General features: G+C 36.1%; 1 protein-coding gene across 3 annotated transcripts in view; it reads left to right on the top strand.

Moving 5' to 3' along the window:
• Positions 1-24875, top strand: part of FBXL13 (F-box and leucine rich repeat protein 13) — a 98732-nt gene that overhangs the window by 13420 nt on the left and 60437 nt on the right. For 2 of the 3 annotated variants that reach the window (XM_062581642.1, XM_062581648.1), the window contains exons 4-5: positions 15051-15146; positions 19139-19274. In XM_062581642.1, the coding sequence (XP_062437626.1) occupies positions 15051-15146; positions 19139-19274 (232 nt within the window). Of the gene's footprint in view, positions 1-2001; positions 2112-3930; positions 4039-15050; positions 15147-19138; positions 19275-24875 lie in introns of all 3 variants that reach the window. The other variant, XM_062581657.1, reaches the window with a different exon arrangement.

The raw sequence follows: 24875 nt of genomic DNA, 5'->3' as shown, positions 1-24875 counted from the left end.
CTTTTTATTCATTTTTCATTCTCTTCTAAGAACTGCTTTCAGTGAAGGCAACTTTTATTAATCTTAAGTCCACAAAAGCATCTGGAGACATCTGGTGGGCATAATTGCGCAATATATTTCCTTCCATAACAAAGCTGGCATATGAAGAAACTGTTCAGTCATTCCTGGCTCTGTTCCTCAGTTTTTTGATTCTTCCCTGGTACCAATATAACTGTTTGTGGAACTGCACTGTAAACTAGGGTACTGGAATGATTTACAATTAAAAAAACTGCTCGTCTTTTTTCTTGATTGAAATCTGGTCACTTTTGCAATCTGCTTGTAATAGAACTGTCTTGTACTGTGGGCACAACCAATGAAGGAGTGATCTGTGGCAGAAATCCAGGAGCGAACAGTTGTGTTGTGAGAAAGAATTAAAGACACTGGGAATTTCTATACTAGTTTTGCCACCAGTGTGATACTAGAACCTGAGTAACTAAAATTAATGCGTGTTCACGTAGATGCAATTTGGCCCTTCCATCCAATCCTGGCAAATTTTGTCTGCCTCCAGTGGGTCTTTTGGATAAAGAAAATTTGATCGTATTTTGTAGTCATTTGTCCTGCAAATCTTTTCAGTTTCTGTACCTTATTGATTGCACAGCATAAAAAATTATTAAAGTGTATAATTAAAGTATAAAGTGTATACTTACTAAAGCATGTAATTAACTATCGTCATACAATATGTTACCTAGAACAACTAAGATAACAGAAAACAAATTTAGGAATATACTATGAAAATTGCATTTTCTACTGGATTTGAGACTCACTGGTATTTTTTTCACAAACAGATATATCTTAAATGTTCCTTTATAGTAATTTAGTTTATTTCAGTTGAATTTCAAGACACCTTTTTGTTAAAAATAATAGCTATGTTAAGTTGCACTATAGTGTACCTTTAAAATTTCAAAATTTACATTTTAATCATTGTTTTTGAAGGAGAAGACTGCATGCCACACTTGTCAAGCTTAGCCCTGATACATCCATGACATGAGATTGTTTAGAACTAATTGCTGAAGCAGTTGTTTGTTCTTAAAAATCTCCAGTAAGCAGAGTCTCTGAGTTTTCTTTGTAGCTTGTTGTAGTTTTTTACAAGGTTAACAAAGAAAAAGTAATTTTGAATGATGACATAAGTTTTTTTTTTCAGAAAATTGAGCTGATTTCCTGTTGTCTTTGCTTGAATGGTTATGAAGAACATTTTATTTCTGTTGCCTTTGTAACACATTTTACATATAGAAGGGCAGTTATAGTATTTCACATGCACATTCTTCTTGCTCCAGACAAAAGAAAACTCAATTCCTTCAAACTTCCTTCAAAAGTCATGCTTTTTGGGTTGTATTAATTCATCATGAGCTTGTGGTCTTTCATAACCCCAAATCTTTGTCTGCTGTACTGCTGCCAAATATCCTGTATTTTTTTGGACATTTAACACTTAGGTGTAATGCTTAGCACTTGTCTTTACTAAATTTACTTTTAGGATTTTTAACTCTCTAGTCACTTTGTCAAGACCATTTTGATTTTTTCCTGTGAATTGTTCACAGTTCTTTCCCTCTGCAGTCCAGGTAATATCTACAAATTGTATGAATGTACTCCCTTTTATGCTATTCAAAACATATGAAGTTATATATATTTTTTTCACTTAGGTCTGTATACATTTTGCAGCTTCAAGTCCTATGAAATTACTGGCTTTGGTAAATCAAGCAGTAGATCAATAATGTCTTATATGCAACTCTAAGAAAATGGAATTACATCCTATTCATGCTTTACTTTCTAACTGGAAATCCTATGGTAAAAGTTTTAATTATATCTATTATAAAAAGTTATTATTTATATCCTTACAAAAAATGAACTGAATAACTACTTCATTGATAAATAATTTGGTAAACATCATTCATCTAAGGCATTCAAATGACATACTTGTTCTTAATTATAGTCCTCAAATTGGTTATCATTGAATATGTTTTTCAGTGGCAACAAAGAGACTACAACAGATCTTTAATAAAATATTTTTAAATGCTGTCATAAAAGCTTGGCATACAGAGGCCTGCAGTTCTTCGAAAACAAAAGCATATTTTGAGGTATGCAATATAATACTTCTAATATAGTAAGCTCAGTGATTAAAGGTTACCTCCATAAATTCCAACTGCTATGGAAAAACAGCTCTATTAATATTTAAACGAAGCATTTACTGTACTACTGCAAATACTGCTGTTTAGTACTTTCAGTGTTGTGGAGGTAGACCATTGCCTGTGTAATCTAGATGTCAATTTATGAATAAAAGCTTGGTCATATCTTAAGCAGTAAAAAGGATTGAGGGTTATCATATATTATCAGCAATTTATCTAGCTTGGATTGTGTGACTGATGTCCATCTCCAGTTTGGGATAGCTAATAATGGTGATGTCTCTAGATCTCAGCCAGCAGAATCTAAAAGATACAGATCCTTGTAGAGTGAGGGGAAGCCTCAGTAACTCCATCCCCTCCCCGAAAGTATGAGGTAGCCAAAATGTGAGTGTACATTACCTGTGAGTTCACAGTGCATAGAGCTGCATGTGCACTTCTGCACCCCTTATACCCCATCCCTCAGCAGTTGTATCTGGCCTCACTGTGGGAAATAAGGCTCTTGTAATTTCTGGGAAAGTTTCTCCAGGAAAAGGAAAATCATGTTGCAGCTTAGTGGTATGCTAAGGAGATACTTAGCACTCGTGGGGACTGATAGCATGGGAGTTCCAAAAATCGCATTCACACAGCTAAAACTCTCTCACTGTTCAGCTCCTTTTGCTTCCCCTACTGTAGGGTGGTTGGTCAGAATGAAGGCCACCTATGCACAACTAATCCTTTGCTGGCTGCCAAGCACCTGTTGTCACATCCTTCCCAGAGTGAGCCCATCATCAATCCTGCTTCTTCTCTGGTCCCCAAAATTATTTGATTGACTCTAGCTTGTAATGTTTTGTTTCTTCTCCCTCCCATGCCTTTTTCTTAATCTATTTTCTTGTTGATATATTAAAATACCTAAAATATTAATCTGACTGGAGTGTTTAACAAAAGATGTCCTGTATCTGGAGGACAGCAAGTCATTCCTAAGAAATAATATTCTTGAAATTCTTTCTATTCTTAATAGCAGTTACAAGGACTGGTTTGACTTCTGTAATTAGATTAGAATGCATATAACAAAAAATATAGCTGAATCTCTTCATATTTTTTGATTAGTGTGCACTTTTGTAGGTATTTTGGGTGCAACTAAATTACATAAAAACATAGGCACTTGAGTAATTTGGTATGCCCCAGGATAAGGCAAGGCCAGACCATCAATTCCAAGGCAGGCATCCATCAATTTCTAAGCCAGTGCTCAAGAAGTGCAAGAATTATCTGTAAGTCCAGTGTCAAAACTGCCAGTCTTCTGTGGGAGTCTTGGATACTGCAGGGCATCTGAGATGACACTCTAATTGGCTTCAAAATGCATTATTAGGCCAGTAATGATAATGATAAGTAAACCTAATGGGCCAGAACAACTCATACTGCTACTAACAGGCAAATGAATTTTTCAGAATGGCAAATTATAATCTAAAGCTCATTATCTCCATTTGTTCTGTTCTTTCTGTTTCTCTCACTCCATTGATTCATTTGTTCTCATTTTCTTTACTGTTTTTTACTTTCTTCCATATTTCTCCATTCCATTCTCTAACAGTATGTTTTTGTCATATAGTGTGCACAAATTAGTGTACACAGTTTTAGTTTGGAAATGTTTCTAACTATATGTGAGTTTGATAATATGTAGCTAAATTTAGCAAATCTAACTTCCTTTTTTTGATAATACTTCTGAAAATTTAAATGTATTTAAAAGCTTGAACTTGTGATTAAGATAAAATTGTATTTCTCTTGTGCCATCTTTTTTCAGAGTTTGGTAAAGAAAGGTCAGGAAGGCTATTTTGATTCAAATGAAGATCTTACTTACAAATCTGTTAAATGTAAAAGATCCAATTTACCAGAAGAAGCCTTATTACAGGTTTGTTGGTATTCTAAAAGTAATAAATAATTTATTATGTATTTTTGATACACAGTATGCATTATGTTCTGCTTCAAAAGCTGAGTTTATGCTTTTCTGCAAAGGAAGGTTCCTGTTTATGTTGTTCTAGCTGCTGCACTTGAGGACAGGTAGATGCTTTGAAGTATAGTAACGCTATTCCTTTCTTTGGTGGCAGCTGATCATATTATCATAATTGGCATGCCCCATCCTGACATTGAGAAGTTTCTCTGAGCTAGGACCAAATGAGAAATAAGGAGAATCAGAAAGGGAGAACATGAAATCAGGAAATCTGTCAGATAGGTAGAGCTTGGAACTCCTGACAGAAGTAAAGAGATTTGCTTGCAGCAGATAAAAGACTGTAAGCTAAGCCCCAGCAGTGGTAGCAGCTTATTTTCTCAAAGATAGAGAGAAGACTATACCGAGGTTATGCCACTCAGGAAGACAGTAAAAGCTGCTAGCCCAGAAAGCAAGACTAAGGATAAGGAATCTACTACAGCTTTAGAGAGTGAAAGCTTGTTGATAAGTGAACTTGTAGAAAAGAAGGTAGTTCTACCCAGAAGTAAGAAGCTCCGGCCAAATAGGAGTCTTCATGTGCAGGTTGGTAAGAATCTGTATAATCAATAGAGTTTAATTTGTGGTAACATTTAAGAAAAAGGACATGATTATTAACCAATGGTCATGGAGCCTTCAGTTGTAAAGCCCAGTTTAACAAAGGTCCATTACTGAAAATAATTTCCATTGAAGGATGTATTGGAAATACTGCTAAAATGTTTTGATCTTTAATGTCTTATAACCTTTAATTTCTTATAGCTGTGTATCTCCACTAATTTAAATCACCAAAATGTGAAAATGACATTTTAGAAAAACAAGATGCATTTTTCTTCTAAATATTATGGACTATAATGCACTTAAAATTCATTTTTATCCTATGAAGCCTAAAACCAAATGCATATATTTAATTTTAAGCATGTACATAATGCCGCTGAAGTCACAGGAATCTTGAATCTGTAAGCTTTGCTAAAAATTTTAGCTTCTGCTAAATCTTAGGCATAGTTTACAGACCTTATCAAATGGACTCTAATTCTTTATGTCATCCATATGGATTCCACTGCTGACGCAGTCTTCATGAATGTGAGATTGGTTTATTTTGGCTATGTGCAACTTTGGGGTTTAGTCTGTCCTGTTTTCTTAATACTGGCTAATTTAGAGAAGAATTTCTGCTATTAAATGATTCAGCTGTGAGTTGATCTTGCTGATGGTAGTACTCATATCTCTAATTACTAAGACTTTTTTACTAGTTAAGGAAGAATCTGTAGTGTGAACCTCTTCTTCAAAACCTATGCACTCCAAGGGGTGTGTTCCCCTCTACAGAAGCATGAACACCAATAAAACAGAGGGAGTGATTCAGTTACTGCATGAGTAGCAGAATGAACAAAATTAGATCTACACTGCCACCTCCTAATGTTCTCATCCCTAATAAGACAGTATCATACTATGAGTGTTTTTTTGACTTTCCCAGTGTGTCGCAACTGAACATCTGAGTCCGCTCAGTGTGAATCACCCTTTAAGACCTCAACAGCTTGCATACATGCAAACATACCAAATTTGTCATACCTGTACATAATTGTTCAAGTTTGCAGAAGGTCTGTGGTGCATACTAAAGTCCTTTCATTAAAAACTATGAAATAATGTAGTCTTTCTCTTAGTTCCATAATGTATAATATTGACAGTATCATTGCCTTTTTCCTGGGAGAAAGCTGTTTCTTTTATGTTAATCCATGAGTCCTGTCTTTTTGACATCTGATTCATCAGCTCAATATATGGTGCTTTAGGCTGTCGTTATAGGTCACCCTTTTTTTAAGGCCACATCCCCATTTCTAGCCTACATTGTTCAAAGTTACATGTAAACCAGTGTATCATCTGAGGTTCACCCATCCAGGGAGAATCCAAACTTAACACAGGAAGGAAGAACAAAACTTTGCAGTTACTTGTAGGAAAATGTCTAGATTGTTTGGGACAGAGATAATTATGACAATTATGTCCAGGAATGTCCTATTTCTGGCTGGAGAAATGTTACCTTAAATTTAACTCAAGTAATTTCTCCTGAGATGAGGTAGTTTCTTGGGATAGCTATATATTTGATTGCTGTTCTCCTAAGGCACTTCTATTTTGATTCAAAGGTACTTTTCTCAGGGCAACCTTAGTGTCACAATTATGGCTTAAAGTTATTTACAGCTGTGTTGGATATATTATGAATTGGTCAGGTTAGGTTTACCAACATACATTGGCACTTGCTCTTCTATAATTATTTGTGTGAGATTTGTCTCTGTTACAAAAATGTGTTGGGTACCTATAAAGTTTCTATATCACATATTTTTTGATAGAAGCTTTTGGATTGGATGCCTACCTTGTAGGGTTTTTCTGTCAAATGCATTATTTATATAAGTTTATTAATTTCCAAATACACAGATGATTTTCTGCCAAGAAATGTGTGACTCAGCTTGTAGATTAAGACAACTCAGTTCAGATCTCAAAATACAGGATTCTATATGAGAGCTGAGAGCTCATTGACTCACCAAATGTAGCTGTAGGTGGGATCTACAAATAAGCACCTTGGCTTAGCTGCTTTAATCTGAAGTGTGTCCTGTCCTAGGACTAAAATCATTGAGATTAATATCTCAAACAAGAAAGAACAGCTGCTTATCTTATCGGTGGTTCTTTTGAGAGGATAGAGTCCGTGATCTATCCTTTTTCTGCACTGGAAACTTATTTTTCTGGGATTTTCAATATGTGAGAAGGGAATAGAGGCGTTGTTAAGGCTGCTTTATCATTTGTGGGTATGGTTGCCATAGAGAATCAGACCTCACTAAACTCTTTTTTTACAGGAAAACCAGAATCTTGGTATTACATACCAAAAAGAATGGCAGCTCTTGTGAGATACGTAGTCATACATTTCAATTATGGGTACGCAACAGCTGTAAAAATCCATTCTATAATTTTCTGTTTTGTTTATATATAAAATTAAATTTATAGCCTACATAAATCAAATGCACTGCCAAGAGCTACTTTAGTGGCTTAGCAGAAAATACTGATGTTTTCCATTTCTAGAGCAATTACAACTCCGTGGTTGGGAGCCGAAATATAAGGTAGTTTGCCAGCCCTGACACTGTCCCATCATAATGTATATTTTTATGTGTTATTCTGAGGAGAATGAAGTAGAATACGAGAATTGTATTGGTTTTGCTGAAGAAATAATAGACTAGAAAATTTTAAAAAGAGAAAATTGCACAATCCACACAATTTTCAAGCCTTATTTCTGTGATCCATATATAAATGTTGTAGGAAGAAGTATTATTTTTGTTTATCATTATTTTACATAATATTTGCGTGTCTTATATATCTAAAATCCAAAAGCTAGAGCTAAGGAAATTATATCCCGTAAGAGAAATTAAGAACAATTATATTAGTGCAGTAGAAGCAACATGAGATGAAAGAAAACAAAAAACCCCAACTTCAACAATGGATAAGGTGAATTTAGATGAATTATTAAAGATGGTTAGCCAAAAGAGCATTGTAGTAGAAGTGATGCTGGATTTTTCACTAGAGAATGAACAATCTCTCTCAGATTTTCAGGAAATAAGAATAACATATTCTTAGTACTTGCAAATAAATCAACTGATAAATTAAAAAGTCTTTAACAAGGAAAATGTCTATTCAGGAGTCTGTCTGTATTATTATCTCAATTCTTTTTTTGTGACTGAGCACACAGGTAAAGGTAAAGAAATGTAAAACTCCTAAATCTAAGCAGTGTGTTCCTAAAGACAAGACATGCAAACCAGTTTTTCTACACCTTTTCATGTTTTCCTGTACATAATACATGCCTGGTCAATGAATTGAATGAAATGTATTTTTCTGTTCTTATTTATATATAGTAATTAATTTTGAAAGGGTATTTTATTCAGTCTTGTTTTCTTGTGGTAAGGACCTGTGATTTGCTCTTCATTACAGCAAAAAGCTATTATGTAGTGCAATATTTTTTCCTTCTGGAAGGAAACTATGCTGCAGTTCATTAAAGAAGTTAAGCACCTAGATCTAAAATAAAGATCCTTAAAAATATGATTCAGTGTCAGTTAATCCTGCAGATGCTGAAGTTTTCAGTACTATAGTTCCCCAGAACTTGAAGTTTTGCGGAGGCTCTTGGACCCACACTAACGATTTGAAGGAGGCTGTCCCATTCTTCAACATTTGCTCTTTTTTTGACACAGCACCATACTCGCTTTTGTGTTCTTAATAGTAATTTTGGTGACTTTTTACTGATCCAGATCGAGGAACAGATCTAACTGAAAAATAGCCACTTTCATGTTTTACTGAACTAGTTGACAGTTGGATCAATTCCTCAATCCAAGTCATTGTGTGGCTGCACAAATACTTGTCTGGGTACAAAGGAGGACATGGGAAATAAATGCTGGGGAAATGGAGAAGCAAGAGTAGGTCTCCTCTTATGGCAGCAGTTCCAGATTTTGCTGGTTTAAAGTGTTCAGTGAGTTCCAGGGCCTATGTCAAACTTAAGCTTATTGGGATCCATCGATGAAACAATTCTTTGCCTGTCTAGCCTGAGCATCTCTAGGCAGTTTTAGAGTACGCTGAGTGCAGCAGCTGCCGTTGTTCTTCAAAGTGTAATTGGAAAAGGAACATGCATCCCAGAAGAAGAAAGAAGCTTCTCCAAATTTCATCCAGACCATTCCCCTACCTGTTGTCTTACCTTTCTTGTCTGTCTTCCCAATCAGAATAAGCAGAATAACATTCACTTTGGATAATGATGGCATAGAAGTGAGGTATAGATGAAGACTGTAGCTCAGGCAAGAACAAGCTTCGGTGTTAACTGGCTGATGTGCTAGACAGCATTTGCCTCCTCCTGTCTCTTTCTCTCATGTGCAGTGGTGAGCTGAAATCAGCTGTAGTAGGGTGTGCTGAGGTCACTTTGCTGCATGAAGGCACAGCTGTGCTATATTTTTCCTATGCCTCCGTAGTCTAGAAGGTGTTGAGCTGCAGAGGATGTGAGTTGATTCTCTTAGTTTATTTTGTTGTAAACAGAGGTTAAGAAGACACCAGGAATACAGAGATTTTGGGAGCATTCCTGCTAGGTGTACATGGAACCGGCATGGGAAGTGAGAAGGATTGGAGAGTGCCTTCTGGAGGGTTTTTTTTTGCTTTTTTAGGATTTACAGGGAGATTACTCCCTGTATAGAGGGAACCTAAAGTATTTTTGCAAATATGTGGTATAAGTAGTACAAGTTGTTACATATGTTGGGAGTGTGGATCTGTGAGGCAAGCCAAAAATCGTGACTTTATTTATGTGTGAAGTGCAGAGGGTTATTACAGAAAAGAAGAGTGTTATCCGGAAAACTTGAGAACTGTTGCTATAGCATACCTGAACTCTTGTGTTTAAAATGCTTCAATTTTGTATTAAAAAATGTATGGCTGCCGTGATCCAGAGAGAAGTGTAAACGTAGGTGTCTCCGTCACCTGGTAGTAGTTAGGGTACTCTCCTTTATTAGAAGTCGCCTAAGTATTAGTTTTCTTGAGCTTTTACTATTTTGCTCAGTATTGTAAGTACAGAAAAAACTCTTCTCTTTACTGGCAAGAATCTAGAGCTTCCCACTAGGTAGGTGTCTAACCACGTGCCGCAGAAAGGCTGATCTCTGTTTGTTTGTTTTCTTGCCTCTGTCAATCTTCATATTTGCTTTTTGGTAGATACAGTGTAACATCTTCAGCAGGAGATTGCTGGTGGATGCTATCTCCACCAGGACTGTGTGGTCTTTGGTTAGGATGTCTTCCTAGAAAGCAGGAGCAAAGGAGGAAATTGAGCCAAGGTCTTCTGCAGTACATGAATTCAGAGTCTCAGTGATTTTGATTCATACTAAGAGTATCAGGTCCTTCTGCAGTTAAAGCTATTTATATTTTCTTGCTTCTTTTTAGTAACTTCTGTAGAATTTGTGTTTACTTTGAACATTCACAGATTCTGGAAAATAAAGCCTGCCTGGACTTCTCAAAGCTGCAGAACCTATGGTAATGAGATTTTATTATCTGTAGGCCTGTGGAAGATACTTGGCACTGGTTCCTTTCTAAATCACAGGGCATTTGTTTTGGTAAATATCCCTATTATTATGTTATCTTTTATTGTGGCTTTCTGTTCTGTTCCCATGCAAAAAATATCTGTCAGTTTATATTTACTGCTGGGATAGGATCTGTCTTCAGGGCCAGCTGTAAATCATTTGCTTTTAAATTTCACCTTTTTTTGATTCAGTTTCCTATAAAAATCAGCAGCACCATAGTACCCTAATGTGTTATTGACAGAAAGTGGCTGTGCTGCTCTCAAGCTGGCTATTTGATCTTGATCTTACATGAAATTAATGTTACAACAGACCATTTCAGAATTGCAAATTCAGAGGGCTGTTAGCAAAAGAGTGTCAGATCAAAATCTTTGCTTTTTTCTTTTACCAAGAAACTAGGCCTTATTGAACAACAATAATAATAATGCAGTCTATATTTTTGTTCTCGTTCTAACAAACCATATAGTTCCATTTCTTCAAATACCTTTTTGTGATCTACATCAAAATTCCTTAGAATTTTAAGACGGATTAAGTTTTGAAGTTAAAGAAGTAGTCTAAATGTCCAAATCAATCAGACTTTCAGTTAGGTAAGCCTGTGATGGATCCAACTCTAATCATCATGGGATGCAATTCTTTGAAAGGATGGAGCTTTTATAGAAGGTATTTGTTATTGAAAAGGGGCTACACATTTATGTGCTTTCAAAAATCCTTGTAAGTGCCTAACTGCATTATGAACCAGCTAAATATCTTTAAAATTAGTATAGCCATAATAAAACCCCAGGATTCCAGAATAAAAACATACATAAATATCTATTTTTTTGATTATTATAGACAGATGATACATAGCATCAGCCTAAAAGAACTGTGTTTAAAATACATTTTCCCTCCATTAAATTAATAATGTATTGGATTAGGGAATTATACAGGATTCCACTGTTTCCATTTAGATAAATTTTATATGTGATATAAGTGGCAAAGGTTAACATTAATGTTTCCATAATGTTCCTGCCAGGATCTCTATGCAAAGTCCTACTATGCAATTACTTTCTTTGTTCGCTTGCCAAGAAGTTGAGATCTGTGTATTCTGCAGTCTAAGCTTTTGAGGAGACATAATTAGAAACAGCCATTTAGAAATGTGTGGTGTGATGTGGGGCTTATTTTCATAGGAAAATACATATAAATTCTTGGGAGTTTTAATGCATTTTTTTATTTCAATTTGTTGCATCAGCTTGTGCAAACAAGATATTTGTCAGGGCATTATTGAACAACATGTATGTCTTGTACAACATATGTTGTGTTTGTACAATCCAGAGTTTGCTCAATAACCAGGTCGTGGCAATGCAGCAGTTACAGAGGATTTAGGCACTTTAGGCAGGGCTTTAACAGAGTCACCTAAGTGTGACTGTAGTGATCCACAATCATCATCTGCTGTCCAGCCCTGCAAGAAACTCCTGTTGTATGCTGAAGTTGTTTAGAATGCAGTTACAGGCATTTACAATGATCTGGGTGTCTGGGTGCGTGTGAAGTTTTTCTGGCCTGAGTAGCATGGCACTTCTCTCATGAGTCAAGTTTCTGAAATTAATACAAGTGTGCCATGCTTCCTTCAGCAGTCTGACAGATGTCATCAGTACACATTCAGTATACAAAGTGAATATAACTGTGGTAATCCAGCCAGTGGCTCACCAACCTTGGTATACTGTTCTTAATGGTAAGCGGCAGAAGATACCTGAAGAGTAGACTATAAGAACAGGGTAGTTCTAGAGTGGTTATTTTTCACATATCCTTGCTTTAATTTAGTGATTTCTTGAGCTGACGGTTGCATCCATATCATCACATTTGATAGTCACTGATGGGCCTTTCTTTAAAAGTTTAATTATTTTATATCTATTTGTAATTGGCAAAGGATGAGGAAGTGTGGATAATGTGCTTCCTCTGGTCTGTTTTACAATTACAGTCTGATAAGTTGTTTTAGTGCCTGTATTTCTCCTGTTAAGAAATGGAATTCAATAATTTTCTCTAACTAATAGTTTTCTTTCATGATTTCAGTAATTTTGAACATCTTCCTGTATCTTGTCTGGCATCCTATTCTGAATTGAAGAGTTCTAATCTTGATTGATTTTCCCTTATGCACAAATTGTTCCTTATTCTGATCGTCTTTGTTCCCCCTTTCTGCGTTTTTCCTATTTCTCTGCGTGACCTGAGGTTTATACAGAGTTCAAGACAGAAACATTGAACATAGGTCCACACCGCAGATATACATATGTGTCAGATGATGTTTGCTGTTTTGTTCTCTAGTACTTTCCTAATAATTCTTAAAGTTCTGTTTCTGGTTCTGAGAATTAATGCACATTGAGATGACTTTCTCAGAGAACTACATGTAATAATTCCAAGATCTCTTCGCTCTGTGAATACAGTTGATTTAAAGCCCATCATTGTGTATCTACAGTTAAGGCTGTTTTCTGCTCTGCAATGTGCAAATGCAATGTGCTACTCTGCATTTATTGTCACTTAATTTCTTTCGTCACTTTGTCTCCATTCCCTCCATATCATACTGTCTTCTTGGAACTCTTTGCAAGACACTCTTGAATTTGATTACTCTGAGCATTTTGTATCCTTGGCAAACTTAGTCACTTCCGAGTTCACATATTTATTAGCATACATTATTGTGAAGAACTGCTGGCTGTGTCCCTCCATTGTGAAAACTGATGATTTATCTGTATCTTTTATCTCTAAATCTTTACTTGCCAATAAGGGGACTTTTCTTCTTACCCCATGGAAGCTCAGCTTTTAAAGAGACTTTATTTATATTGCATATAAATAGAATTATTTGTATCATCAGCTTTGTTGGTTACTTCTAAGAACTGTAATTGATTTGTGAGGTATTAATTCCCTCTATGAAAGTGGGGTTGATTCTTCCCTAGTGTAACATGCATATTTATATATTTACTAAATTCTGGTGTTTACTGTAGCTTCAATGTGCTTGTTCAGTCCAAGATGAATTCTCCAGCTCTTCTAATTCTTTCTGTGTGAAATTCTTTATGAAATTGGTATCGTATTTTTCACCATTGAATTTTCTGATACCATGCCTATTTAGAAATAGATTATGCACCTCAGTCAGATCTTCAAGAATTTCACATTTTATTTCTTTTAAAACTTTTTGGTGGTTATCACCTGGTACTGCTTACTTGTATTCATTTTTTAAATTGATTCTTAAACCTTTTCACTGATACTTTAAACTTTTGAGAAACTTTTATCACATTCATATGACAGATTAGGCTCTATACAAAATGGTGTTGTGATCGTATTTTAAAATGGGGTTGCAACAGTGCGTGATACAACTGACAGGCTGGTACATCCTTCCAGATTTTCATGTTTACTGTTACACGGCTTCTGTGGCCCACTGAAAATTAGACTGCTTTTTTATACAGGTAATTCTTACATAGGACAGGAGATAACCAATCCTTACTTGGTTATCCTTTTGGTTAGAGACACTCCTAGGAACTTACAGGCTCAATCATCCAGGTCAGAGCCTTGAATCTAGCTCAGGAAATGCTTTAGCAACTGGATTGTTATATAAAATGGGAGTACTGAGAAACATTAGAGCCACTTCTCTGAAAGAGTGGCTAGCGCTCGATATGGGATATGGACCTTCAGAGAAAGGGAACATCTTTTTGCAATACCTGAATGAGGTGTCTCAATTACAAAGAATGAAGACATATAAGACAATTGAATATATACAGAAGTCTTGCAAATGCATTACTGTATTTTCATAAAGTAACACTAGTAATCAGTCTTAAAATATTCTGCTTATTTTGAATATTAAATGTATTTTTATATACAAGAAGGAAGCATTAAGTACATTTTAAAAACATTTTTGCAAATATCTTAGATTCTGGAAAAAAACAATTTGGCCCTGATTCTGCAAATCTCTAATAATTTGGATTTTTTTTAAAAAAACTCATACCAACAGTTCTGTTGTTATTGAACTTCTTTAGTGAGTAAGAATTATTTGTGGGACAACAGATTTTGAGGATCAGGCCAATTGTTTGAATTTGTCACCACTGATGTGATGAAATGTTGGCAGTAAAAGATACTTTATCAGTGATATTCCTCTCTGTTTTTCCTTTTTCTAAGCTGAAAATGGAAAATGTTAGCATTTTACTACCAGAAATACTGTTTCACACTTGGTCATAAAAATGGCAGGAGAGGAGCATTGGAAGAAGGTTAGCAAATGTTCTTCCAGTCTCCTTCTTTTATGGTCTCAGATTGCTTTATCTGAGATTATCTATCGTGACAAAATCTTTTTGGAATGTTATGCTGCCACAGTCATTTCCTTTTTCAAAATGATGTTTAATGACAGCAATGTATTTTAGAATATTTGACATCAAGAGATGAGCTATTGGGATAGCTTTTATATTTTTTCTGCCTGTAATATTACAAGACCATCTTTAATATATATATTTACCAAGTATACTAGTCACATTAAAAATAACTCTGAGGTAGAAACCCAAAGCCTCTCTTAATAGGTAATTCATAATTTACAAAGGTTTGTTCCAAATAGGTTTAGCAGAGCTGTTTGAACAAGTGTTCTCTTAACACAGATGAAATGAACTGCTGATGAAAAATCTCCGGTTTTATAACTTCTCCATCACAGCTTGAATTTACACACTTCTAAGCAAAGCTATCTTTTAATTTTCTTTGTTAAGAATGTTAATGACATTCTGATATAAAAGATGTGGATTAAAGTCCTAAGAAAGAAATCTTTAATTTGAAAATAACTCTGTTTTTTTCAGGACAGGTGAATGTGTATTGCTTACTGCAGCAATGATTTTTACTGAACTGTTTTTAATATCATGTATTTCTGTTTTTCAAAAATAGATTTTTCGTTATGTAAATTTAGTTGATCTGGCAAGATGTGCTCAAGTTAGCCAAACCTGGATGCTACTAACTCAGAACAGTTCATTATGGAGTGATGTAAGTAACATAATCACTTTCAATATTTTATTTCAATTTCGTTCATTAAAAAAAAGAGTGAAACAAGGAGCTAGGTACTTCAAGTGTGCTAAGGGTATGGACAAATTATTTATCCCAGAATTTGACCTGTTCTACTGAATCACGTGAATAAAAGTAGGAGCAATTCAAATGAAGTTGTCTGTGTTACATCATTATAAAATCAGTATAATTCTAGAGGGAGTCCTATCATCCCTGGAACAAGTGGTACAGACCAGCTCACTTCCATAATAATGAAGTCTTAGAAATGTTGGTGTGGGCCTTTCATCTCTAGACCACTATCAGTGTCCATGTTATTGCATTGTTTCTTGTATTCTAACATTCCAAGTGCCCCATGGCACACACATTTCTCTCAACTTGCCTGTCTTGTACGCATTAGGTGACCATGCCGTCATGGTTTTCTTTAAGGACCACACCTTGAATGTAAAAGCGTGGTCACATTGCTTCTTGCTATTGCCTTCAGCAGTGCTGATGAGGCTTCAGTTACGAAGAACTGCCTCAAAGCTATCCATTCTTTAGGTGCTGAGGTGCTATCGCTAGCAGTGGTACCTTGACCAACATTACTTCTGCTGTTGTGTTATTGCCTCACATATAGCCATTTGTCAGCAGTGCAAAGAAACACTAAGGTCAGATTTTTGAAAGTGTATGGGCCCATCAAACAGGATTTAGTCAGATTTTAGATACTCAGGTCTAAAATTACAATCCAGAAACCCTGTGCATCTTCAGCATAACTCTGGAGATGTCTAGTTTGTTAGGCATCGCCTTTTTGGACCTAACAGTTTTTGAGTGAAGGAGATTTATTCTCTTTTCTCTAAGAACTGCCTGACCCGTGAAACTTGCTGTGAAATTTATAAGGGAAGGTGAGCTGGGAACAAGGAGTAACAGAAGGACAGGCAGGGGCACAGAGCTGCAGAACCCAAGTAAGAAGAGCAGAGTGGGTCCAGTGAGAGTGACTAAGATCAGCCACCCACCAGCAGTTGCCATACAAGTCTATAGTGACAGAGCAGCTCCGAAGTCAAGCCAGGAAGTGAAGTCCAAGAGTTCAGGTGAGAGTCACGATCAGCTAGGAACATGAGCAGGCACAGGCATGCCTAAAGCATAGGCAAGGATCAAGAGCAAGGGCCTGAGTTTAAATGCAGTTTCTGAGCCAACAGAGAAAGCCCCTAATGAGGTTTCTTACAGCTCTTTCTCATAACTGAGCCGTTTTCACAGCAGTCTTGTTCAGGGTTATACTGCTACACCATATTAGAGCTGATCTTGAACTGAGGTAGCTAAAACCCTGGGGAAAGAAGAGGTTGTATATCCTGTCAGTGCACCTGGGACCCCGATGGTAGACACAGAGTCACAGAATGGTTGAGGTTGGAAGGCACCACTGGAGATCGTCTAGTCCAACACCTCTGCTCAAGCAGGGGCATCTAGAGCATATTAGACAGCATCATGTCCAGGAGGGTTTTGAATGTCTCTAGAGAAGGAGACTCCACAACCTCTCTGGGCAACCTGTGCCGGTGCTCTGTCACTCTCACAGGAAAGAAGTTCTTATATTCAGGTGGAACTTCCTATGTTTTGAGTTTGTGCCCGTTGCCTCTTGTCCTGTTGTTTGGCACCCCAGAAAAGAGTCCAGCCCCATCCTCTTGACACCCTTCCTTGAGGTATTTATAGACATTGATAAGATCCACTCTCAGTCTTCTTGTCTCCAGGCTGAAGAGGCCCAGCTCTTGCAGCCATTCCTCACAGGGCAGACACTAAAGATCTGATCATCTTCGTAGCCCTACGCTGGACTCTCTCCAGCAGCTCCATGTCTCTCTCATACTGGGGAGCCCAGAACTGGACACAGTACTCAAGATGAGGCATCCACAGGGTTGAGTAGAGGGGCAGGATCACCTCCCTTGACCTGCTGGCAACACCCTTCCTAAGGTACCCCAGGAGACCATTGGCCTTGGCCTTCTTGGCCACAAGGGCACATTGCTGGTTCATGGTCAACTTGTTGTCTACCAAAACTCCCAGTCCTTCTCTGCAGAGCTGCTCTCCAGAAGGTCAGCCCCCAGCTTGTACTGGTGCCTAGGGTTATTGCTCCCTAGGTGCAGGACTCTGCTCTTGCCCTTGTTGAACCTCATGAGGTTCCTCTCCACCCAACTCTCCAGCCTGTCCAGGTCTCTCTGAATGGCAGCACAGCCCTCTGGTGTATCAGCCACTCCTCCCAGCTTGGTAGCATCCTCAAACTTGCTGAGGAGGCACTCCGTCCCATCATCCAGGTCGTTGATGAAGAATTGAACAGGATGGAACGCAGTACTGAGCCCTGGGGGACGCCAGTAGCCACAGGCCTCCAACTAGACTCCGCACCACTGATAATGACCCTCTGAGCTCTGCGCTTCAGCCAGTTCTCAATCCACCTCACTGCCCACTCGTCTAACCCACACTTCCTGAGCTTCTCTAGGAGGATGCTGTAGCAGACACTGTCAAAAGCCTTGCTGAAGTCAAGGAACACAACGTCCACTGCTCTCCCCTCATCTACCCAGCCAATCATTCCAGCGTAGAAGGCTATCAGATTGGACACCTCTCTTTCACTTGAGAAGATCCATCTGGGATCCAGAAGGTGAACAAGAGTTGTGCCCTATGAGGCTGAGAAGAGCTCTCACCTTGGCTCTACTATACTGTTCTATCTGTACTGAGTGGGACACCAGGCTCTAGTTCCCAGGAAGCTGGAGGCATATATCTGCATTTCTGACTGAGATGAAGAAGCTCCAGAGCACTCCACGTCTGCTTACCTTTTCCTATTTGCTGGTTCTAAGCAGATGCGTTTTCTCTGTGTGAGCTTTTCCAAACTGACCTTCTGATGTATAGCTGTTATGTATACTTTTAGGGTCTTGCTGTTCAAATTTAAGCTGTTGAATCTATCTACCCAAATCTATCAGCTGTTGAATCAGTAGCATCTAAAAGATACTGCAGTGCCCAACTTACAGATGGTTAAAGTCTTCGTTTGGTCTCATCTTAAATTACTGTGATAAATTCATGATCTTAATGAAGCTAAGGTTAAAACTTCTGATAATTTTAATTTGAGAAGAACAAAATCCAAACAAGAAAGTGGAAAAATTGAAAGAAGTCCTGGATACTTGTTTTTTTGGCTCTGTAACCACTATCAAAAATTCTGAATGAATAGTCATGGTTCATTTTTCTAACTATTTTGGTAATAAATGTATATTATAAAACAAAATTAAAAGAACAAATACAGTGTAGCTGTAACAAGTTCTACAAAAGGAAAATAAGTATACGTGCTCTTTATGGCTTTTTTATGAAGAAAGAAGGCATGAAAAAGTCTTCCTGGAAAGAGGAGAAGATTTTAACATTCCGTATTAAAATTCTATATTTTATCTTTTCTGCTTTTTTAGAAATACTTAATAGTCAGCCAGCAAAAACTATCTTCTACTATTTTTGTTAAATTTCTTAGTCTTGAAATTTTGATAGACATTAGAAAAAATTTTTAAGCAGAGATCAGATATCCCTAAGCTGCAGCTTAGATCAATTAAAAAATCTTCTAGTAAAACTGAGATGATAGATTACATGTTCTTGATATGTTGATATACAGTAGAGTGCTAATTAGAAAAAAATCTTTAATCTTTAGGATTTTATACATCTTAAATGAAACAAGAAAAACAAAAATTCAGGTCTGACAATTTTGTTTGCAGAAGATATTTCTGACTAGTTATATTTATGGGCAGTGAAAACTAGCCTCCGTTCCATAAAGACTGTAGGCACTTGCTTCCTCTATGTATGAGTATTGTTAGTCAGTTCTGTAGGATTTTTATATATGTAAAGAAAAGATATTACTGTATTTTCCAGACTTTTGTGATTCAGTGTTTAGATGGAACTTATTTTAATAGTGATTTTCATAATGTTATGTGTCTTGTATATACTACTTATTAATACCAGAATTATATATGAATTGCTTATATTTTTAGATCAACTTTTCATCAGTAAAGCATAAAGTTCAGGACAAAATAGTAGTAAATATTTTGCAGAAGTGGCGTCCGTATGTATTTCGTTTGAATCTTCGAGGTTGCTATTCTCTTCACTGGCCTAGCTTTAAAAGTATCAGTAAGTATTTTTTTATATATATATATGTATATATATAATGTTATTTTAATTATATCTATAAATAGTCTTCACTGTATCCTTAGCTATTGTTCCATTTTGCATCCTATATTCTTCTCTGTAGGTCCAGCCATAATTTACCAACATGAATATGGGATCTGTTAAATTACTTCAGATGGCTTCCCCTGTCTTTCATTGCAGTCTGTAGCCCCAGTACTTTCCATATAACTGAATATTGCTAAAATCTCATAAAATAGCATATTATGTGTGATATGCTGTGACTGTATTATGACAAATGAGACTGGAATGTGAACATATACTTAAATGTATCAGAATGCCAAAATTCGATTATACTGAGATAATTATTCCAAAACTCAGATATAAAATGCTATGATATTGTGTGACAACCTAAAGCAAGATCACGAAATGCAGTTCCCGGAAAGTCTTGATTCCCTGAAGAAATTACTTTTTTTGGAAAAAGAAAAAAGAGATGAAAAACAGATTCAAAAAGGTCTGTACTAACCAATTATAAACACTTAGGACCTTGTAGAATAATAGGGAAAATGCTTGCCTGCCAGTATTTCAAAATAAATGAGGAACATGCATGATGCCTGTTTAAGTAATATTTTTTGCCGATAAAAAAAAGCATTGGAGAACAGTTAATTTGGAAATAAAATAAGTGTCTGCAGAATAGGGACTAGCTTATAGATTTGTAAAATGTGAATTTGTCTATATGCAATATTGCCAACTTTGAAAGACAAATACCTCAAACATCATAATCTTAAAGAAGAGGTTTGGATCATTTTGGTCCATCTTTATTTTTTTCAATTCCTCCTCTGTTAACAGAGTATTCTGGACCGTGCCACCAGACCTCTTCGTGGAGAGCAGCACTGAAATTATGCATAGTGGAAGTTTCTACTTTGGATAATTTCAGTTAGAGATTTTAACTTTTGAAAGTCTTTGGGGGAAGTGGCTGTGTAATATCCAATGTATACTATGCTTTTGAGAGTTTAGGATCTAGTCAAATTTTGTCTGCTCTGGACCTTTGGAAGTAATTTTCAAAGGTAAAAATAACTGAGAATCCCAGAGTGGTCCAAAGGTAGTGTTCAAATTTTAGAGCAAAGTATAAAAGATGTTTGATGCTACTGCCAAGGGAAAGTTCCTCTGGATGTGGGAAAAGCATCATAGTCCTTCCTGACAGTTTATGTGGAAGTACATGTGACCATGTGATCAGGAGTTAATTCCCTCCGTGACAGCATTTTGCAGTAGTATCAGCTCCATAATCTTTTTCCAAAGAGGTTGAATAGCTCCACTAGCACAGAACAGACAGGAAAAATAATAATAAAAAAAAAATGTACAATCTATGTTAAAGGTTTGGTAATAACTGTTAAATGCCCTTGGTTCATTAGGAGTTACCTGTATCCTAACAAATAACCATTTTATCATGCCTAGTGCTAGAACTCCTTGGTAGTGTTTTCACAGGAAAAACAATTTCTGCTACATGTAGGCAAAATTCCAAGAAATATTTTTGATTTCTGGCACAGCTTTACTTCAGTGTTTCTCTAACAGGAAATGTAACCCATTGACCTTTCTAGTCTACACTTTAACTGAATGCAAATGAATTTAAAAGTTTTTATTTTCCAAATAAAAAGTGTATTTTAATGTTTTGAGATTTTGATGTGTATATTATTTAATCAGATAATACACATTTGAAACTGTTGATGCAGCATATGACAATTTCAGGATATTTTGCTTTGCTTTAGAAAGTAATTGTGTAATTATGGGTGAGAACAGTTTGCTCTCTAGAGTGGTGAGGGAAAAGCGCAATTGGCCAAGAATAAAAAGTATATTTGATCATAGTCTTGGCTTTTAAATCACAGTATAAAATAGCACTCTCGGTTATATCAACCTGCAAGTTATTTAGTAAAAAATCTAATTTAATATTATAATGGACTCTGGCAGATAATAAACCAAGCAAGCCAAAATGATTCATACAAAGTCACGTCATCTCCATATGGGGACTGTACTTAGAAATGTTAAGTGCTTTCATGATTTTATTTTCCATATGTATTTGATTACAAAACCAAAACCATAGTAATGTTTATTGTGTGACATTATCTAAAATCATATAGATTCTAATACTCACTTTCCATCTTTTCTGTAGGCTCAGAATCAAAAATTATATTAATTTTCATCTAATTACTTGATTTTAAACTAGTTGCAATGAATCATGCATTTGTCCACAAATACTTAGAAAACTTTGGTATATAAAATTGATTCTTCTAACCTTGACAATATCTAGTAATTCCTTTTAAGAATGAAATACATTTATATCAGTGTACATTCTCTATTTAGATTAATAACATATTTCTTTTTTAAAATCTTACTGATATTGATCATATAGCCTACTTGTGGCTTTGCTTTGAAGCTCTTGTGGCTCATTCGTAATTGCTGCAAAACTATTTTCTCTAACATTTTTAGATGGTTGAAAATCATATTGGAATTCTCTTCCTTTGGCATTTCTTCAGCTAACAGTCTGCACTGAATCTTCTATTCAGTTATAGGCTACAGATGTTATGAACCTTTCCATTCTAACTTCCCCAAACTACAGTTCTGACTTCATCTTTCCAGACAAATCCAAGATTACACATATTTTGGCAACCTCTTTTTATTGTTAATGGTAAAACAGCAATGATGTTAGCTAGTTTTAAATTTCTTTGGCTGGGTAATCAAGTTAATATTTTTCATCTGTAATTAATGGCTATGATTTTTTAAATTATTTTTATGTAGTGCAACTTTCATATGTGGTATTTGCATGATACAGTAGTCATTTAATTTCTACATATAAATGTCATATGTTTCCAGCTCAAACTGTTGTTGGCAAATGAATGTATTGTTGTGCCAAAAAAATGGTTTTATGAGATGCACGAATTACAGCTCAGCTGTTTGTGGTATTACTCCACCCACTCAACGATCTTGTAGAATCATTTGACCTCCATGTGTGCCTGGGAGTTGCATTTAAAAGTTGCCATTCATACTCCTTGTGCAGGAGCTAAAATTTCCTCAAAGGTGTTGGAAGATATCTGTTTCTTTCCCAATACAGTCACAGTACTGACACACCTATCCATTTTTCTTGCATCCCATCATATCCAAACATGAAGCAAAAGAATCCTTTTTGTGTTTAACGTGTACATTGTAGACAGAGGCAACTGCTTCTTTAGAGTTTATCCCTTAAGACATAGTCTGCTCGTCAAGAAGACAAGGAACACGATCATGTGCAATTGCTTCTTGGATATGGACAGAGAAGGAAGGGGAATTAGGAGAGAAATTACTGAAAGAAAGAAGTTAAAAAGCATAGGAAGGAAAAGGAAAGCCCATGATTTTCTTTTAGATACAGAAATGCTCTGAGGGTCTTTGTGATAAAATAGTACAGACAGAAATGTCAAGATTAAATTGTGGTTTGTGACCGTGGTGTTTCATGTGTGGGGGTTTCATGCTTTACTTTACAGAAAATCTCAGAGAAGCTCAGAGTAACAGCAAGTAACCCTATAATGTTGGACTTTTTTTTTTCCACCAACTGTTAATCATTTTCTCCTTTATGTATTTTTTCCAAATATAGTTTTGTTTCTTTGCTTTGGCTGCCTGTTTCTGCTCTATTTTGTCCTCGGTCTCTATGATTTTCCTGTTCATATTGTCTTTTCTCTAAGCATTTGCTACTAGTCACTGTCAGAAGAACACACCTAATACCCTTACCCTAATATATTATTTCCATTCCTGTGTTCTTATATCACAGTTTTGCAATTGCAATTGCTGTCTATTCTACTACTTCCTCAATTTGAGTCTCTGAAAATGCTGACTATATAGAAAATCCATGTAGGTTCCTGTTAGTTTATTACTTTTCCAGGAAGGCTTTCTCTCTCTCTTTCTCTCTTTTTTAAGAATTAGCTGAGAGTTCAAAACACCACTTGAATGATCTTTTATCTATTTTATAAAAGTTCTGTGGTACCATTGCAAAGCTGAAATATGCAGTAACTTTAGACTGTAAGGATTACAGCAGATTGTTGTTGTTAAAAGTATATCAGTTCTGTTACTCTTTGAAAGCTCTAGTGGTCATCTAAAGAAAAAATGGCAAGGATTATTCTAACATTCACAAATTTTCAGTCCATCCTTCTTCTGGCTACAAGAAGTCTTTTCTCTTGATTCTCTAAGATCTAGACAGATCCATCTAAAGTACCTCAATTTCATTTTAGTGATATTATCTAAGTCCCTTTATCACTTTATTATTGTTGTGGAGCTTCTGAGATCACACAAGTCCACACTGAAACCTTTGTTTGCAAGACAGTTGTTGAGACAGTCCCCTAGAGTCTCCACATTGTCGGAGACTTTACTTACAGTAAAGTACACTTGACTTACAGACTTTACTTACAGATTTCATCCTTAACTCTAGCTTCTACTAAACAGTTGTCTTTCATCTATCACTGCTACTCCCAAGCATTAGCCTTTATCCTAAGAAGGACAATTTGTGACCTGTTTAGGAATCTCCATGGCCTATGAACTTATCTACAGCAGCTAAGCCACTGCTTGTGGTCTTCAGTCTTACTCTGCTGCTTTTCCAACCGCTAACTAACCTCTTGCTGACCACAGAGGTCAGAGACCTCTCACCCAGCTTTCCTGCTATACTTTTCATGGACTGCTTTTTGTACCCTGACTTTGGCCTACCTTTAGCTAGATTTTTCTTTTTTTTTTTCCCTTTTTTTTTTCCGGAACACTGACTGTTTGTCTGCAGAAATTAACCTAACATGGTTTATAAACTCATTTTTTCCAACTCAGCTTCTCTCCATTAGCTGTATTGCCAGTAACAGCTGTTCTGTTGCGGTTCCATTATCTGTCCTTTTTAGTCATTCCCAGTAGTTTCATTCTGTACTGAAAAAATCCCCCAGGATTTAAGAGGAGGAGGAGGAGGAGGAGTTCACTTGATACTGGCTACTACCTATGAGAGATTTTTTTTCTTTTGGCACTTTTAAAGATTTCTAGAAAATACTCCATCTAGTGAATATTACTGGCCAAATGGGAATCTCATCTGTATTCCATTTTCTAAGGATTATCCCTTAATAACTAGGATATGCTTAAGATATTCCCAGGAACAGGAATGAATAATATACTGTTGTATTTCCTATAAAGTTTTGAAAAGATGATGCAAAATAGATGGATAAATTATTAATCTTATCAGTAAAGCAACATTAAAGAGATTCATAATCTTAATGATGGGGGACATGAAGGAATACAATGAATTACAGTGTGTTTTTGCTTAAGGATTCTTTGGCCCTCCTACCATCCTTAATATTTTATGATTTTTTCATTTATGTTGTGGGGTTTTTTCATATTGATATAAAATTATTCTGAGTGCTCTGTATTACACTCTTAAAACAAAGTGTGTAACTTTTCAGGCTTGTGGCTGAAGCACCAGAGGAATCCATAAGCTCCATGAGTTGATGCAGAGCTTTAAAGGAACAATTTTTCTCGCTAAGAGCATGCTTCTTCCATGACAGCCAACAGATATTTAAAATTTTGACCCTGAATCTCTTTCTTGTATTTACATACTTC

This window comes from Rhea pennata, chromosome 1 (assembly GCF_028389875.1).
Source record: "Rhea pennata isolate bPtePen1 chromosome 1, bPtePen1.pri, whole genome shotgun sequence".
Lineage (NCBI taxonomy): Eukaryota > Metazoa > Chordata > Aves > Rheiformes > Rheidae > Rhea > Rhea pennata.
This window is presented reverse-complemented; position numbering and strand designations above follow the sequence as displayed.